General features: G+C 56.5%; 3 protein-coding genes across 3 annotated transcripts; 1 reads left to right on the top strand and 2 right to left on the bottom strand.

Annotated features, from left to right (window-relative positions):
- Positions 1-1,733: 1,733 nt before the first annotated feature.
- IE81DRAFT_70673 (hypothetical protein) lies at positions 1,734-6,145 on the bottom strand. The gene is made up of 3 exons (XM_025517558.1): positions 5,696-6,145; positions 2,635-5,607; positions 1,734-2,563 (listed from the first exon to the last, which is right to left on the bottom strand). The coding sequence occupies exons 1-3, from the start codon at positions 5,837-5,839 to the stop codon at positions 1,835-1,837; spliced, it is 3,846 nt and encodes a 1,281-aa protein (XP_025370716.1). The 5' UTR covers positions 5,840-6,145; the 3' UTR covers positions 1,734-1,834.
- A 2,634-nt stretch (positions 6,146-8,779) lies between these two features.
- IE81DRAFT_322201 (hypothetical protein) lies at positions 8,780-10,561 on the bottom strand. The gene is made up of 4 exons (XM_025513559.1): positions 9,878-10,561; positions 9,665-9,806; positions 9,061-9,588; positions 8,780-8,988 (listed from the first exon to the last, which is right to left on the bottom strand). Exons 1-4 carry the CDS (start codon positions 10,371-10,373, stop codon positions 8,847-8,849), a joined length of 1,308 nt encoding a protein of 435 aa, XP_025370717.1. The 5' UTR covers positions 10,374-10,561; the 3' UTR covers positions 8,780-8,846.
- Positions 10,562-11,787: 1,226 nt separating this feature from the next.
- IE81DRAFT_346370 (Rh-like protein/ammonium transporter) lies at positions 11,788-13,715 on the top strand (the record flags this gene model as incomplete). The annotated part of the gene is made up of 7 exons (XM_025516034.1): positions 11,788-11,881; positions 11,958-11,975; positions 12,046-12,664; positions 12,752-12,933; positions 13,007-13,144; positions 13,215-13,335; positions 13,406-13,715. The coding sequence occupies 7 exons, from the start codon at positions 11,788-11,790 to the stop codon at positions 13,713-13,715; spliced, it is 1,482 nt and encodes a 493-aa protein (XP_025370718.1).
- Between the last annotated feature and the right edge of the window lie 1,872 nt (positions 13,716-15,587).

The following is a 15,587-nucleotide window of genomic DNA, read 5'->3' on the forward strand; positions in this document are numbered from 1 at the left end:
CGCAAGCGCAAGAGGAACCAATGCTGGATCAAGAGGGAGCATGTAACGATGCGGCTCAGCGGCGATAGCCGGAGTCGTCACCGGCGCAGGTAAGGTTCTGTGCTCGCCAAACTAAGAGCAGGGAACAAGCAGTGAGTGGACGGAACGTTACGACTGGCGAGGACTTAGCTGATGGTAGAGCTAAGAAGAGAGAGAGAGAGGGAGACAGCTGGGTGATCAGTCCAGGCGTCGAGCAAGCGTTGAAGGTGGTTGGTCAGAGTAGTGATTCAGTCAAAGTTGTCGTACAAGAAGGTCGTGGTAGGAAGCATGCATTTCTGAGAAGAGGAGGCCGGAAGAAGGCCTCCTTATATACCTTTTGTCAACGCTTGTCTGTGTATGGCAGAAGAGCGTCGACAACTGTAGAGAACACTGTGTGTGATGGTGTGTGTAACAGCGTGTGTAATGGTAATGGTGTGCGCAACGAAGTGCGTCACAGAGTTCGTGTTTGTGATGGTGCGTGTAACGGTGTGTGTAACGGTGCATGTAACGGTGCGTGTAACGGTGTGTGTAATGGGCGCAGCTAATGGAGCGGGCCGTCCGTTACAGAGCACGAGTCACCCTCAAACACTTCGTCTTCGTCTTCGTCTTTGTCTTCGTCTTCGTCTTCATCTTCGTCTTCATCTTCGTCTTCGTCTTCGTCTGCTAACGCAGTCAGCGCCGATGATGAGCGCGCAAACAGCCGCTCCAGGGCTAATGTCTCTCCTCCTCGGAGATGCAACGCTCCTAAGGTAAGTTGAATCAGCTCGTCTTGTGTCCGCACAGCACATGCTCATGGTCGGTATGCCTCGTCTTGCTGCACATATCTGTATATCATCGCACTCGGTCGCGTGGCCGTGCATCACACTTTGCTCCTCACCCATTCATTGTATAACATCACCTCAAAGCCCTTCCCTTCGCGAGGCCTTGTAGCATATCTCACGTATAGCATATCTCACTCAAAGCAAATCAGGTCTGATTCTCAGTGGGGTCACAGAGGCTCCCCAAATGTAGACTCTGGAGGGGGATTGTCAGGCGTAGAATAGGCAAATGTCATTGATTAGAAGAAGAAAGGTGACGCGTACAACAGAGAGAGATGGGCGCGCGCGCGCGTCGCGACAGGGGTCACTGAGCTTGTTTTGAAGCACAGCTCAGTGAGGCTAGGTTCACAGAGCTAACCTCAGTGACAGCTCTGTGTCAGCTCAGTGGAGCACAGCCTCTTTTTGCTTTGGTGAAGGCTTTGGTGACCCCACCCAGAATGAGGGACGACTGGCTTTGACTTATATCATACCTCACTTAGACAGACCCGTCAAAAGCAACGTCACTCGCGTCGCTTCAAGGCCCTTCCTTCTCTTCGCGGGCTGTACCCATATGTCCCCTTATCACGTCAACAGCACCATCACTCCCATGGCTTTACTGGCCCATTCGATCGGTCGGCCTCATGCATACATCCCCCTTATACCATCACGCCGACAGCAGCGGCAGCAGCAGCGAATGACAATCGCTTGCCCCAAGGGCCCACCACCTCACTCTTGTTTGCTCGTCTTTGCTCGTGATTTCTTTGGATGTCGTTCGGGTGCCTGTGCAAAGGCGGAGGATGATACAAGAACTGCATAGCTCGAACAATCGAGGTCACTGTCCAATCGGCCTAGTGATCAATACAGTGCATGAGCTGCAGTCATTGTTGGGGTAAACCGGTATTCGTACATGTCTTGTTGTCGATGAAGAGACGAGACGAGGAAGCTTGCACGATCAGAGAGCCGAGGTCTCGAGCAGCAGGTGCAAGTGACATAAGGACGAGCAAAGGCATGCATCAGCATCATACGAAAGCATACGAGCGTCTATCACCGGCTGTCGTAGCTGTCTGGCCAGCCGGGGGAACAGTTGCTAGCTCCGCTGCGCTATTCAAGACGCTGTGAACAGAGTCGAAGCTTGATCTTGCAGACCTCGGGAGGGCCACTCTGTGGCTTGCCGTTGCGGACGAGAGCGCCGTCGCGTAAGGTGGAGACTTGCCATTCAATGAAGACGAAGATGAGCGTCGCGGTATTGCTGGCCGATCGCTCAGCGACGCGCGGTCTCTGAGTGAATCTGTGCTGCGCTTGCGCAAGTGCTGATGGTCATCGCCGAATACGAAATGGCTGTCGCTGAGGAGCTCCATCTCACTCTCGTCGGCTTCCGTGCCGGGCGAGCATGGCGCGTCAAGCGGTGGCGGCCTTGGACTTACGACCAGGTCTCGATCGAGGTTCAAAGAGACGCGTCCTTCAGATTTCCCGTCATCGGTATCCTCGCCATCGCTGAACGTCAAGTGAGGATCTGCGGGGGACTCTAGGGCGCCCTCGAGATCGGAAGGCGGAGACAGCGACAGGGGCTCAGGCTTGCTCCTTTCGCCCTCTGTGATTCGTCTGTGAGAGTCGCCTGAAGCCGCCGCTGCCGCTGCACTGAGGAGGTCCGTAGACGTTTCTTGGGCTTCCGAGTGAGGGGCCGCTGAGCTCTGCTGAGGAAGTTGAGCAAAAGGCAATGGACTGGGTATGCTCTCAAAGGCAGCAGTCTGCAAAATGCGAGTTCGAAGAACGATCAGCGTGTAGCGAGACTTCAAGTGCCCAGAGAGGACAAACTCACGGCATCGAAAGCGGCGTCATTGAATTCAGCTGGTCGCCGAAAATTGCTCGACTTTGAGGCCACTGTGTCCCCGCTGCCAGGGCGAGCGCTACTGACTCGCGTTGTCTTCGAAATTGCGGCTGGTGTTGCTTCCGGCAGTTGATTTGCTGACGTCTGCAGCGCTTTGCCTTGCAACGTTTGGAAGTGCGTTGCATGCAAATGCTGGAGCAGGGGTGATCGGGCACCAGTGACGGGAACCGCGTCACTCGTGGAAGGTCTGCGCACCTGATCGAGCGCGGAGGACAAGGCACGACGCTCATCGGTGGCGGTCCACTGCATGTGTTGCTGCGAGGCCGATGTGTTTGGCCTGGCCGCCATGAAGGGCTTTCGCACATGCGACTCCTCGGGGGCTGCCTTGCTGTCGGGTTCAAGTGGGCTAAGTCGTCGCTTGGATTGGTCGCTATTGCGCTGCATTCGGCGCACGACTGCCTCTGTGTCGAGGTCACCGGCGGCCACTGCTGCTCGAAGGCCGGGCGTGGTGGGCGTGCGCGGAGACTTGTCCACCAGCATGTCAGCTGCAGCGTCCGAGAATGCAGACGAAGCTACAGAAGTTGGTCGGGAAATAGAAGACCCGTCGACCTTCAGCGGCTTGCCGCCGCCAAAAACAAGCCCAGACCATCGCTTCGATCCTTGGCCGACGAACGAGCGCCGAGCTGGCCTAGGTAGTGGAACGCCATCACCCAAGCCAATCTTGCTTCTTGAGCCTCTACGTTCTCTGCAATCATTTTCGGCTAGCAGGCGGAAGTCATCGACAGACGCGGTTGCAAAGTGCTCTCGCGAAGCATCTCCTTGGAGACCGAAGCTTTTCCTGGCGTCTCCATTGGCAACACCGTACAGCGACGCGCGGCTGAAAAATGGAGCGTCGCTTCCTCGACGACTGACAAACGATGCGACACTGCCCCTTCGAGCTCCCAAGCTTTGAGTAGCACTTGTCTGCGACAGCGCGCCTGACCAGCGCTTGGTGTGCGCTGCGTTGAACGTTGCAGCGATGTCGGAAAAATCCGAGACCGGAATACTGGATCGCGCACTGTTCGGGCGCACAGTATTCTCGCGCAGAGGGCGAGGGGGCGCGGAGTGAAGTTCCAAGTCGAGCTCTTCGATACCGTCGCCGCGGCTGCTCGGCCGCGACTGTGACGGGATCACCAAATTCGAACCCGTAAATATCCCTCGACGCCGTGGCTCGTCGTGGATGACATCAATGACGCTTGCTCTGCTTGAACGCCTGCTTGACACCTTTTCTGAAGCGCCACGCAAAGCTGAGCGCTCGGTGTTTGGACTTCGTGGAGTCAATCTGGCAGCAAGGCTGTCAAAACTAGGCTTGCGTCGATCTGGGTTGCTGAATGACCAGCCCGAGTCGACGGCAGCGGCTTCTGCAGACGTCGGGGCGCTCGGCTGACGGACGTTGGTAGGTCTTGCAGGGTAATTTGGCCCAACATCGAGTGATGCTTGACCGTATGAATCAAGTGAAGTCGGCTCTTCGCTTTGGGTATGAAACAATTGCTGCGACGGTGCGGTAGAAGGCCGATGCGCCAGAACGTTGCGAAGCGCGGCACCTGCAGGGAGCTCTTGAAGCATGGGATGCTGCGGGATGTCGACATTGGTCGGGGTCGTGTGCTCGTCGATGCTAGTCTGCTGCCAGCCCGATAGTGCGGACGCTTCGTTCACGAGTTGGATGTTGTCGTAACCGGGCTGTGCGGCAGTGGCGGGAGTGTCGTCCATCTCGAGGTGGCTTGGCCGACGCCCAAACCGATCCCCTGAAGCAGACTGCGCCAGACTTGTCTTGCTGCTTGCTCTTGACATCTGCTTGCTGGCGAGGTCGGTGCTAGCGCTCGGAGAGTGTGAACTTTGCATGAACTTGCGCAGCCCCGAAACGAGGGTGCCTTTCACAATCGACGTGCGGCGGGGACCACCCAGCGGAGGGGTCTCGCTGGCCTTTAGAGCGCTCGGCCCGAGGCTTTCGAAGCTTGATTGCCCCAAGGCATAATCGCTCCCAAACGCGCTGCCCATGCTATCAATCTTTGGCAGGACAGGCGATTCCGGCGAGCGCTTCTCACGCCGGCCAAATCGGCGCTTGGCCAAAGACCCAGCCGGCGATCCTGGATCGCCGTGATTTCCCGACGCATTCCCTCCCCTAGATGCTGATTCGAGCGGAAGTATCGTCGTCCTTGGAGATGGCGGCTCCCACCTTGATAATTGGCTGCCTACTCGAGGCGAGCTTGCGAAGACACTGGAGCTTGTCCCGGGAAAAGTATAGTCTTTGCTCGGGCTCCCCACCGACGTATGTGCATGCACGAAATGCCGAGTCTCGCCCTCGGGCCCAAGCACGCTGGCATTACTTGGTGTGCGCGGGTAGGCGGCTGAATCGATGTGATTCAACGAAGAGCTACTTGCCTGACGACTCAGCGAGGCTTGAGTCCGTCCACCATGCGCATTTGCTGACGCGCGATGGCTGGCGAAGTCCAGTGAGGAGCGCAGTTGCTCTTGCAGGTCAGTCTCGACGGAATAGTAAGCTGAGCTGCCCTCCTCGCCTTCGATTGGCTTAAAGGTGAAGTTTGGTGCTTGAGGTGAGGTACGGGCAGAATGTGACCGGCTCGACGGCGACGATATCTTAGCCTTGCGAAGGTCGTACCCGCCAAACAGGGGTGAAGCTTGGATGAAGCCGCCTGGACCGACCGGCGCTGAGTCTGAGCCGGCGGCATGCAAAGTGGGCGAGAAGGCTGAGCTGGTGTATGAGGTGGGGCGAGAACTGCTCTCGTGCGAAGGGTCACCGCTGCCGCTACTGGAGTCACTTACGCGCTGCTGAGGACCTTGGGGCCTTGAAAAGTTCTCAGCAGCGCGATCGGAATTGGGGCTCGAAAACATGGTGTAGAGATGTGACTGTGGTAACGACTTCGAGGTCGACTCTGCCACGTCTTGAAGGAAGCCATCATCGTTCTGCGAGTAGAGAGTAGCGTTTTGCGATTCTGTGATGAGTATTATGCATGCATCATAAAGGGGGGCCGCTGCATCTACCAGTACTCACCGTATCCCACAGACCATCGTCTATGTCGGCCTGCGTAGGCGTACCATGGCCATGCCACTTGCTGCGCCAGGTGGTCCAGCGCGATCGGACACCACCACTTCCGACGCGACCCGCATCTTCACCGTCCATTGCTGAAGCCGCCATCACTTCTTTGCGTGCCCGTCGTGGAAGGTCTTTGCGTTGGGCATGCAGCGGTGCTTTGATCTGCGAGAGAAGCAGCGCTTCGCAGGCTGATGCGTCGAGGACGTTGAGCCTCGGGCCTCGAGATGAAAGTGTCGATGGATCAGCCAAAGACCAACCCAGGTATGTGCCCGCTCAAGAGTATGAAAGGCCGGGCACAGGGTATCGCGTCCCCCTGTCGATCGCGGGCGTTGGTGGACACGGGATTAATTCGAGCACATGTGCTGGAACGGGTGCAGATGGTCAAGATGACGGCCCGCTGCGCAGACGCGGCGGTTGCTGAAGCTAGCGGAGTCTTGAGCAGGTCCGTTTCTGTGCGTCGCTGCTTTGAAGACGAGGCTGCGCTGAGTGGTCCTCGGATTCACGAATGACTGGAGCGTGCTGCGCTAATTGGTTCGGGTCGATGCCAGCGCCGGCGATGCGCGTGCTTCAGTTCGGTCCGAGGGCCGGGAGAAGGCGGAAAGAGTCGAATGAGAGTTCACGAAAGCAGAAAGAGGCGGTTTCGAGGGGCCGTTGGCGAGATGAGGGTGGTTGATGGTGCGAGTGATGACTTTCAGAGGAGGAAGCTAGGCAGGATTCATGATGGTGGCCCCAGCTGGTCGATCAGCCTTCGGTGGTCACGGGTGGTACGCCGGGCAGAGGACCGAAAGTCGAGGCGCTGCGCAGGACTCACGACTGTCACAACGGGTAAGTGAGATCAGCAGAGTGCTCTTGCAGCAGCGCGTACACATGCAGCAAAAGCCCATCGGCAGCATGCAGCAGCATGCATGCAGCGACTCACGACTCAGACTGCTGCAGCACAGCAGCTCGATCGCGCCTACGCCGCGCATGAGCAAGACCTTCATTCGTGGTCTTTGTATGCATGCAGTGCATGGACCGCGATCTAAGACACACAGGCACGGGCGAGAACAAGCCGACATCGCGTGGTGAGTTGCGCGAGACAACGGCCGCGTGCTTCCTGCTGCACTTAATTGTGACCGGGCGACGATCGCAGAGAGTACCTCTTCGTGTTTGAGATTGTGATCATCCACACTCACAATTGTCATCCTAGATCATGCGACGATCGGCCGTAGCTGCAGCAATCGTTCTGTGCTTTCATGCCCAAGCCGCCGGGCTTGCCCTTGCAGTGGGGCTCGTTGGTAAGCTGTTCAGCACGGAGATGATGGCAATCGAGTCGCGTCAATGGGAGAGAGAGGCGCTTCTTCTGCACGCTCGATCGATTGGTGTGCTTGACAGCAATCTAAATGCTATGTACCTATACCAGCAAGCGTCCAACGCCGACGCGTCTTTGGATTAATTGGATTAATTAGATGCCGCGGGGAGGGCTAACATCTGCATGAAATACAGCATGCGCATCATGCCTGCATCGTCCTCTTGATGGTACATCAGGTGTCAGAAGTGAAGTCTCGCAACCATGCAGCAGCATGCAGCACTTCTGAGACAGTGAGGGAAGCGGCGCGCGGCCGCGGGGCAAGCGCCGCGCATCTCCTCCGTGATGGCTGATGCAAGCGGCGCGCTTCTGAAGGAGGTGATGAGGAGGAGTCGGCCGTCTTATTGATGCACTCGTAAATTGGGATTGGCCTTTGCGTGGAGCTCGAAAGAAGGTGAGACGGTCAACTGCCTGCTGAAGATCACACTACAGCACACCCAAGACGACACAGCTATTTGGATGAAAATCCGGCGATGGCTGCGAGTAGAGGAGTCATGGTACATACAGTAGTAGCAGTACCTTCTTGCCTGCAAGGCACCAAGCCGCTCGACCCGAAACGCCGCACATGCGCTGCGGACGCTGTAGGTCGTTTTTTGATGCGAGCCGGCGCGAAGGGCGCTGCAAGCCACAAAGAAGGAAACGAATATTCACTGCACTAACCATTGTGCTACCTACCTACTGTACCTATGTACCGACCTGAGCGTACCGCAAATGACGCAGCTATGGGGTGCATCGCTCTGCCTAACGATATAGGATCGAGGCTAGGGCACCGTGCACACCGCGTCGGGATATGCTTGCCCATCACGACATCGCGCAGAAGGCGACCTCACACAGCATAAGGGCCAGAAGAAGGTTTAGTAGGTTTTCAAGAAATTTGTCGGATCATCCTGGCTCCCATGCAGAGCATGCAAGAAGAGAACGTTCAGGGTCGGGCTGCCAATTAGCCTCTCGCAGAGCTTCGAAGCGTGTCTTCTAGAGCTGCAAGCGACCTACGCCCAGCATCGACAGAAATTTCGTCCGAGCGAGATACAGACGGGCGCGCGATCTGCAGCATCTGCCGCAGGAGATCGCCTCGCGCGAGCGCCGGCCGAGCGGCGCAAGACGCTTGCGAAGCTTTGCGCGCTAAACGCCCTGTTCCTGACCAGGCCCGCGGGCTTATCGCACAAATGACCGACATCTTCCCCAGCGTCGCAACGGCTTTGACTTTGCATACCTTGTGAGGCCATGTAAGATTCAGGAAGCTTTGTCGAGGGTTGAGGTCTGCGGTCTAGGCCGGAGCTGGACTCGGCCAGACGACGATATGAATGAGAATGTGGAGGGCCCGAGCTTTCCGAGGCATTCACGGATCGTGCAAGTCGTGGCACCAGCCCTGCATCCGTAGATGCACTCATCAGAACCTTCACGCCGCAGCTCATCTCGTTAGCGTCAGGAGAGCATCCGATTCTGTGTGTCGATCGCTCAGGGGCAACGCATGGACCGTTGCGGATCGCGATTGGTGTGCTTGCCGCCAAGTCCTTGCAGACCAGGGTCCAGGGCATCCGCGGTGCGACCGACGCAGGTGCTGTGGATGTGCCGCGCTCTCGCTGTCGGGCTCTCGCCTTTGCCGCCAGAGCATTTGAACGAGGCTGCAGAAAAGCTAGCTCGAATCGATCACAACGCGCCGAAGGCGGATCTACGAAGCTCGCACGAGCACAATCCGATCCCGCTGAACAGTAGCAATGGCTCGAACAAGTCACCTTGCATTTGTGGGACCGGACTGATTCATTGCTCCTCCTCGGCGAGCACCTCGTCCGCTGCTCGTTCCAAAGTGTCCAGATCCCACAACGGTCCTCCTACATCAGAGCGAGTCAGCTCTTCGCTCGCCTTGTGGACGAGAGCAGCCAGTCGTTCATAGCTCTCCTGACTGTCAGACAGGCAAGCGAGCAAATATGCACTTTCAGAGGTACAGAACCTGCGCGTAGTCATGAGAACTCACGGTTGGGACTCGTGCCACATCGCCAAGGGTCCTACGACGTCCTTCACGTAAATTTCCATAGCATCGTCGCCCCCTGCTGCTCCTTCCTCGAGACAATCGCGAATGAGCTGAAGACGTGTTCGGATCGACGATGAACCAGCGCCCAAGATTGTCCGCACGTCGTGGGCGACGACAGTGGCGAGTGACCAGCTCCGGTACAGAGGTTTCGTCAAGGCTCTTCTGAAGGAGACACGGAGCGCTGCAGTGACGCATTGCTCCGAGCTGTCCGTTTCTCGAGGCAGGTAGCTAGCGACTAGTGATCTGCAAAGCACCGAGATGGTCCAGCCGCTCTCTACCGACGTGTCGCCTTGATTGCTTCGCTCGTCGTAGCACTGCGCAAAGAGCAATTCAATCAACAACAAGTGCAAGGGGTCAAGTTGCGGCTGGTCATCTCGCGATAGCGCAAGCGGATGTGACTCCATTACAAGATGGCTTGGCTGCCAGGCCAAGCACGCAGCTACCTCTCCAGCTTCATCTGCGTAGTTGTCCCTAAGAATGCAGCAAAAGGTCACGAGGCGTTAGAGGTCGACCCTGCCCGTTGTCAGGTGCATCACCCGTCACCCACAAGTACCAATCTTCATTCCAGCACTCGTCCTCTCGCTTCTCGGCCTCCTCTGACCGCCTATTGGCGTCTCTATCTTCGTCCCAAGGCTGCTCGTGCACTTGTGATCTCGCTTCTGCGAGTACTCGAGGTGCTCTTACCAAGCCTGCCAGACGGCTGCTGCGTCAGCATGAGGACACATGCGCCACGAAAAGCTGATGAGATGAGCGTACGCACTGTCACTGGGAAGCTGCTCGACTGGCACACAGTCTGCGGACGTTGTTGACTCTTCGTCGACCAGGGCCAGCCTGTGATCTGAGGAAGCACTCTCATTTGCTCGACTAACAGCATCAGAGATGACATCCGGGCCATCATTCGCTTGACGCTGCGTCGAGCCTACATGGAGCTCTGGCGCGATTCCGGGCACAACCTCTTCGAGATTCCAAAGGCCTGCAGATGCCTTGTCGATCGTGACAGTGACGGCATCTCCTGACACTGAGTAGTGCCTGACGCCTTTGCAGGGCAGGGGTAGGACGAGAGGTAGATAGTAAGCGCGATGGACAAGTCCAAACGTGCGCCCTTCTGCGATGGCGCGAGGTTCTTTGTCTGCGCTGTGGTTGCTGCTGTCTGCTGACGGTGTGCACCAAGCTGTGATTGTCATCGAGTCCTCATTCTGCTGCAATGCGAATCGTGGCGTTGCTATTCCATTGGCGCTGCCGTCGAAGCTAGTCATCGCTTCTGAGCAGGCCGGGGCGCAGGGTAGGGAAGGCGAACAATCTGCCCTTCGTACTCGAAGTTCTGCCTATAAAGCGAGCGCCAAGTTGATCATTGCTGCCAGAAATTGACCTTGGTCCTGTGTCATCAAGCTGAAAGGAACTCGAATCAGGGATGGATGAAGGTGCAAAGCTGCATGCAGGGCTGTGCTGGTCGGCCGCTATACCACCAGTTAGTACGAGGGGCGAAGATCAAATTAAGCGCTCTCCATGCAGAACGCGCTTGACGCGCGCGGACCAGCAATCACGTGAACGGACATCACATACAAATACAACAGTGATATGCATGCGTGCTTTTGGGCAGATTCTATTCGGAAATGAAGTCAAAGTGCATATCATATTCTCATCAGAGAGGACGGCAAATATATATACGGACGTATACCAACTTCAATCGTCAGTTTACCCGCGGCAGACGAGGGAGCGCGTTATCAAAGATCCCGGCTCGTAGCTCTTTGCACATCCACCTTTGCGCTTGGAGGTCATCGTATCGGTATGCTATCACGGACAGCGATCTTATCTGAGGCATGCTTTCTCCGCCTGGCTAGACTTTTCCAAGTGGAGTTCGCTCCCGCCTCTCAAAGTTGCAGCTAGCAAGCCGTCAAAGACCAGGCTAGTCGGGGCAAGGCTCGTTCGCAGTGTACCTTCACCGTTGCGAAAGGCAGGGCGGTCTTGCCAGAGCATCAACATCATCATCAGCGGCAGCGCAGCCTGCCTCTCCATAAAGTCAAGATAAGGATTATCAGCGAGAGACGAGCGAGTCATTCAGCGCAGCACTCTGGCATATGCACCCCGTCAGACCATGACAAACGTCAAGGGGCGTCCGTGCGCGACAGCCACGAGTGCTGATGTCGGCTGTCAATGGCCCAATCAAAACAATCGTGAATGGGGCCAGCGTTATCGGCCGTGTGGCTGAACATCGTCCCGACCCCTCATCCGCGCTTTCGCATCTAACATGGCGCGTACGACAACAGCGTCTGGCAAGACTGTGAGGCTACGCTGTGATGTTGAATGCAGTTTTGTAGATCAACCTTCTGAATGAATCGTTTCGGTAGAGCATACACGCAGCGAGACACGACGCCAAGCCCGCCCTCTAGCCACACGAACCCGCGGAGCTTAGAGGTGCCCTGCAACTTATCTCTCTGTGAGCATCACCTTGCAATCGTGAATGTCAACGTCGATGCAGGAGAGCGAGCGCCATCCTGCCGCACGTCACTTGACCCTGTCAATGCTTTCCATTCAAATAGTGCAAGCCCTCGCCCGTACATCTGGCATCGCTCCTCCTTTCACTTGACATTTTTTCTGTCTCTGAACTTGCGAATTGCACGCATCTCCTCTTCGCCGTACTCTTGCGGCATCGCAAGCGACAGGTAGAACATGGGCGGCGCTTTCAACATCACCACTACTCCTGGCGCCATCGTGCAGACCTCGCCCGATGGCGTGCAACAGGTTTACAACTTGGCAGATGTGGGTGAGTGGGGAAGACGATTCAGCGAGCATGCTGGCGCCTTGCGATAGAGACTTACTCCTGTTCCTCGTCACCTCAGCTTGGGTGATTGCTGCAGGTGAGCTGGCGTTGTTGCTTCACGTGTAGCACCAAGCCCCGCTGATCAGTTCACCATCCCACCGCTGCAGTGTGCTTTGTATTTCCAATCATCCCGGCCATCGGCTTCCTCTACTCCGGTCTTTCCACGCGCAAATCTGCAGCGGGCATGCTATTCGCAGCGCTGATGACTGCCAGCATCAGCGGGGTGCAATGGTTCCTCATCGGACACTCTCTTGCTTACTCTGGTGATGCCGGCAGTGGCTTCATCGGCGACTGGCGGCGCTTCGGTTACGTGAACATCGAGTCCAGCGTTCCGTTCGCCTTTGCTATTCCAGAAGTGCTCTACGCACTCTTTCAGTACGAGTTTGCTGCTTGCACCGCCGCCATCATCGTTGGAGGAGTGAGCGGAAGGGCGAGAATGGCACCGCTGATGGTGTTCATCTTCCTGTGGATCACCCTGGTGTACTGCCCCATTGCGCATTGGGTATGGTCATCCAGCGGTTGGCTCTACAATCTTGGTGTAGCGGACACTGCCGGGGGAACCCCGGTGCACATCGCTTCAGGCATCTCGGCCTTGTCCCTCAGTCTCTACATTGCAAGTCCTCTGGCTGGGAGCGGGTGGTTAACGGCGAAGGACCTCCGACCGCCGCACAATCCACTGTTGGTCCTCATAGCCACGCTATTGATCTGGAGCGGTTGGCTGGCCTTGTGAGTCGCGCAAAGATCGTCGTCTTCGTCTTGCATTTCGGAGCTGATCACCATCGCCATTCTTGCTGCGCTCATACAAACCCATAGCGATGGAGCTGGGGGTTTCATGGCTCTCAACTTGAGGAGCGTCATGGCTGCGAGCGTAACGTGCTTGTCTGCATGCGCAGGAAGCCTCTCCTGGTCCATCTTGGACTATGTCAGGTCCCGGAGATGGAGCATTGTTGCGGGATGTAGCGGAGCCATTGCCGGGCTAGTCGGCATCACGCCCGGTGAGCTCGGCTACGGTCTTCCTGACGCGAAATAGGTCTGTCACTGAACACCTTCTTCCACTTCGCTCATAAGCTTGCGGATTTGTCGGGCACCCGACCGCAGTCTTGATCGGCGCGCTAAATGGAGTAGTCTGCAATTATGCTACGAAGCTTAAGAACTGGCGCTTTACGCGTTTCCACGATCCAGCCGACGTTGTGGCTTTGCACTTCGGTGAGTCGTGAATGGTAGCGTCAAAGCGAAACTTCGGCTGACCACTCGTCTTTGCGATCTTTGCGTACAGTTGGTGGCGTCGTCGGTAACATGATGACCGGATTCTTCGCCCAAAAGCAACTGGCTGCCCTCGACGGCGTTACCGAGTTCGCAGGTGGCGCCTTCATAGATGGCCACTGGAAACAGATCGGGTGAGCGCCGCCGTCAAGGAGCTACGGTAGCAGACACTCCGAGCTGACATGCCCGGAGGATGCCGAACAGCATCCAATTGGCAGATTCTGTCGCCGCAACAGTCTGGGCTTTCGTGATCACGTTTATTTTGGCTGCCATTGTAGGGCACATTCCAGGCTTGCATTGGCGAGTGTCGCCCTCAGCCCTCTTGTCGGGATCGGATGAAGAAGACATGGAGGAGCTGTTGGGAGAGGAGCGCTGCTTCGAAGATGAAGACATACCAGGAATGGTGCCCGCAGGTTCTGATCGACTCTCACCAGCCAACTCTGTCTCCAAGGAAGAGGTGGATAGCGGAGTCGATGGCCAAGCTCAGGATCGAGTACACCACCTTGCCGCCTAAGCGCTGCTCAGCGTTGCTCGTGGCCTTACTTTAAGCCTGGCATAGGATGACCAGTGTCGCAAATTACGTATCTTTCCAACAATCTGCTAGATGGCGTTGACACCTTTTCGGACGAAGCAACTTGTACTCCTGATGTATTACTAACAGAACTCTGACCTTGGACAACCTTCATCGCCTGATGGTGCCCGGTCGAGAACAGCGCGAATGTTCCCTCGCGAAGACGACGTCAATCGTAAATCCTGCTGGACGAAAGCGCTGTTGATCATGATAGCACGCGCTTCATTCACAATTACTCTTGTTTGCTGCAAACGCGCACGTCTGCCTGTTCCAATGTGGGCCTCATCGCTGCTCTCAGCCCGGATGCAAACGACACATATCACGTCGATCCTGAAGAAATAGCCAGGGCCTGACCCAAAACATCAACGCCTGGCCAAGCAGCGCGATGTCTCTTTCTTCTCGAGTCACGAGCCTTTTGAGTCGAGTCTGAGTGCTTGTCGTCGTGGTGTTCACATGGCTTGTTGAGCTTGAAAGAGCTTCTGGTGACCGATCGACGTAACGACAAGTCACGAGGCGTGAGTAGTCGTCAGTCCACCGTACAGGCCGAGTTCTCGAGCAAAACGGTTTGATCGCAATCGTCATCCCGCATGAGTGAGCTGCTCAGAGCTAGCTGTCAAGGAGCAAGCAGCTGTAGTCTCGGGTTCGTTTGCATGCCGCTGTCTCACCGACGTCTGCTGGGTCAGCGCGCAGCTCACCCATCCGACTTCGAGACGCTGGCTATACACGGGCCACCTGCCGCATCGTCGCGAGTCATATTCACATTGGAACGCGCACGACGCGTAGATCGCAATTCACGATTGGCCGTGGCGAGTGAGTCGTGAGTGGCAGGCTTACGCTCAGCTCTCGGCGTGGCCCTCGGCCGCGTGCAACATGCCCCACAATCAGAAGCTCCTGCGGTCATCAGCTAAGACTTGCCGAATGAGCTATGATCGTCCTGCCGTGCCGTGTGATGCTTCGACGTCTCGAGTTCGGAAATTTTGAGCAAGTCCCCCGGATCACGACGATCGCGGCCGCGTCTCCATTCACGATTCACTCTTTCAACGGTCCCGCGGTAGGAGGTTCATGAAGACGCGGGAATTCGCCATGTACCGTTCACCATTACCCCGCATGCACTGACTTACGACTGCGCACTGTGTAGTGCACGCTAGAGCGAGCTCAGTCATGGCGCATGAGAAAGGCAGACACGAGTTAATTGGCATGCCATGCACGAGGCACGACCATTCGTGATTCAAAATTGCAAATCACGCATGCTGCATGGCGCGTCGTCGGGCGAGAGGAAAGCGTGCAAGCGCGGCAGCAGAAAGGGCAAAGAGAGCAGCAGAGAAAGACGGGCGCAAGGAAGAGGAGCAGCAGCGAGGGCCGCGGTCATGCATGCGCACACGTACGCGAAAGCCCTTTCGCTGCACGTCACTTCCTCACGCACGTCACAGCGCACGAGCTGCAATTAACGTGGTGGACTTTGAGTCTGATGAGTGTGAGTGTCAATGCTCATACCCGCCCACACTACTACTACTACTACTGTTGCCTGCCAGCTGTTCTGCATGGCCCTTGTTTAGAGTCCGACCAATAATAATAATAATATAGTCCTTAGAGTCCAGGATAGATTTTGACGCTGGCTGCGCGGCTCGCCTAAAGTCGAACGAAGGGGCGGCGGCCCGTGTAAGCAAGCAAGCAAGGCAAGCGAGTTGGTCTACCGCCGCGTAAGTGAGACCTGCTCTGTCAGGCCCGGTATGTGGCTCGATTAATTGCGATCGAGTCTCTCATCTTTGCTTGTTTCACCTTGTATTCATTCGATTGTGATTCTTTATCACGAAT

The sequence above is a fragment of the Ceraceosorus guamensis genome (genome assembly GCF_003144195.1).
Source record: "Ceraceosorus guamensis strain MCA 4658 unplaced genomic scaffold IE81scaffold_18, whole genome shotgun sequence".
Taxonomy (NCBI): Eukaryota; Fungi; Basidiomycota; class Exobasidiomycetes; order Ceraceosorales; family Ceraceosoraceae; genus Ceraceosorus; species Ceraceosorus guamensis.

What these genes read in the sequence shown, in the direction of transcription:
- IE81DRAFT_70673 (XM_025517558.1), bottom strand. Translation starts at nt 5,839, where the DNA reads ATGGCGGCTTCAGCAATGGACGGTGAAGATGCGGGTCGCGTCGGAAGT. An exon ending in ACGATGGTCTGTGGGATACG is followed by an intron (nt 5,608 to 5,695) that starts GTGAGTACTGGT and finishes CTCTACTCGCAG; the next exon opens with AACGATGATGGCTTCCTTCA. An exon ending in ATGACGCCGCTTTCGATGCC is followed by an intron (nt 2,564 to 2,634) that starts GTGAGTTTGTCC and finishes CGCATTTTGCAG; the next exon opens with ACTGCTGCCTTTGAGAGCAT.
- IE81DRAFT_322201 (XM_025513559.1), bottom strand. Translation starts at nt 10,373, where the DNA reads ATGACTAGCTTCGACGGCAGCGCCAATGGAATAGCAACGCCACGATTC. An exon ending in CGAGCAGCTTCCCAGTGACA is followed by an intron (nt 9,807 to 9,877) that starts GTGCGTACGCTC and finishes GCCGTCTGGCAG; the next exon opens with GCTTGGTAAGAGCACCTCGA. An exon ending in ATGTGGCACGAGTCCCAACC is followed by an intron (nt 8,989 to 9,060) that starts GTGAGTTCTCAT and finishes CCTGTCTGACAG; the next exon opens with TCAGGAGAGCTATGAACGAC.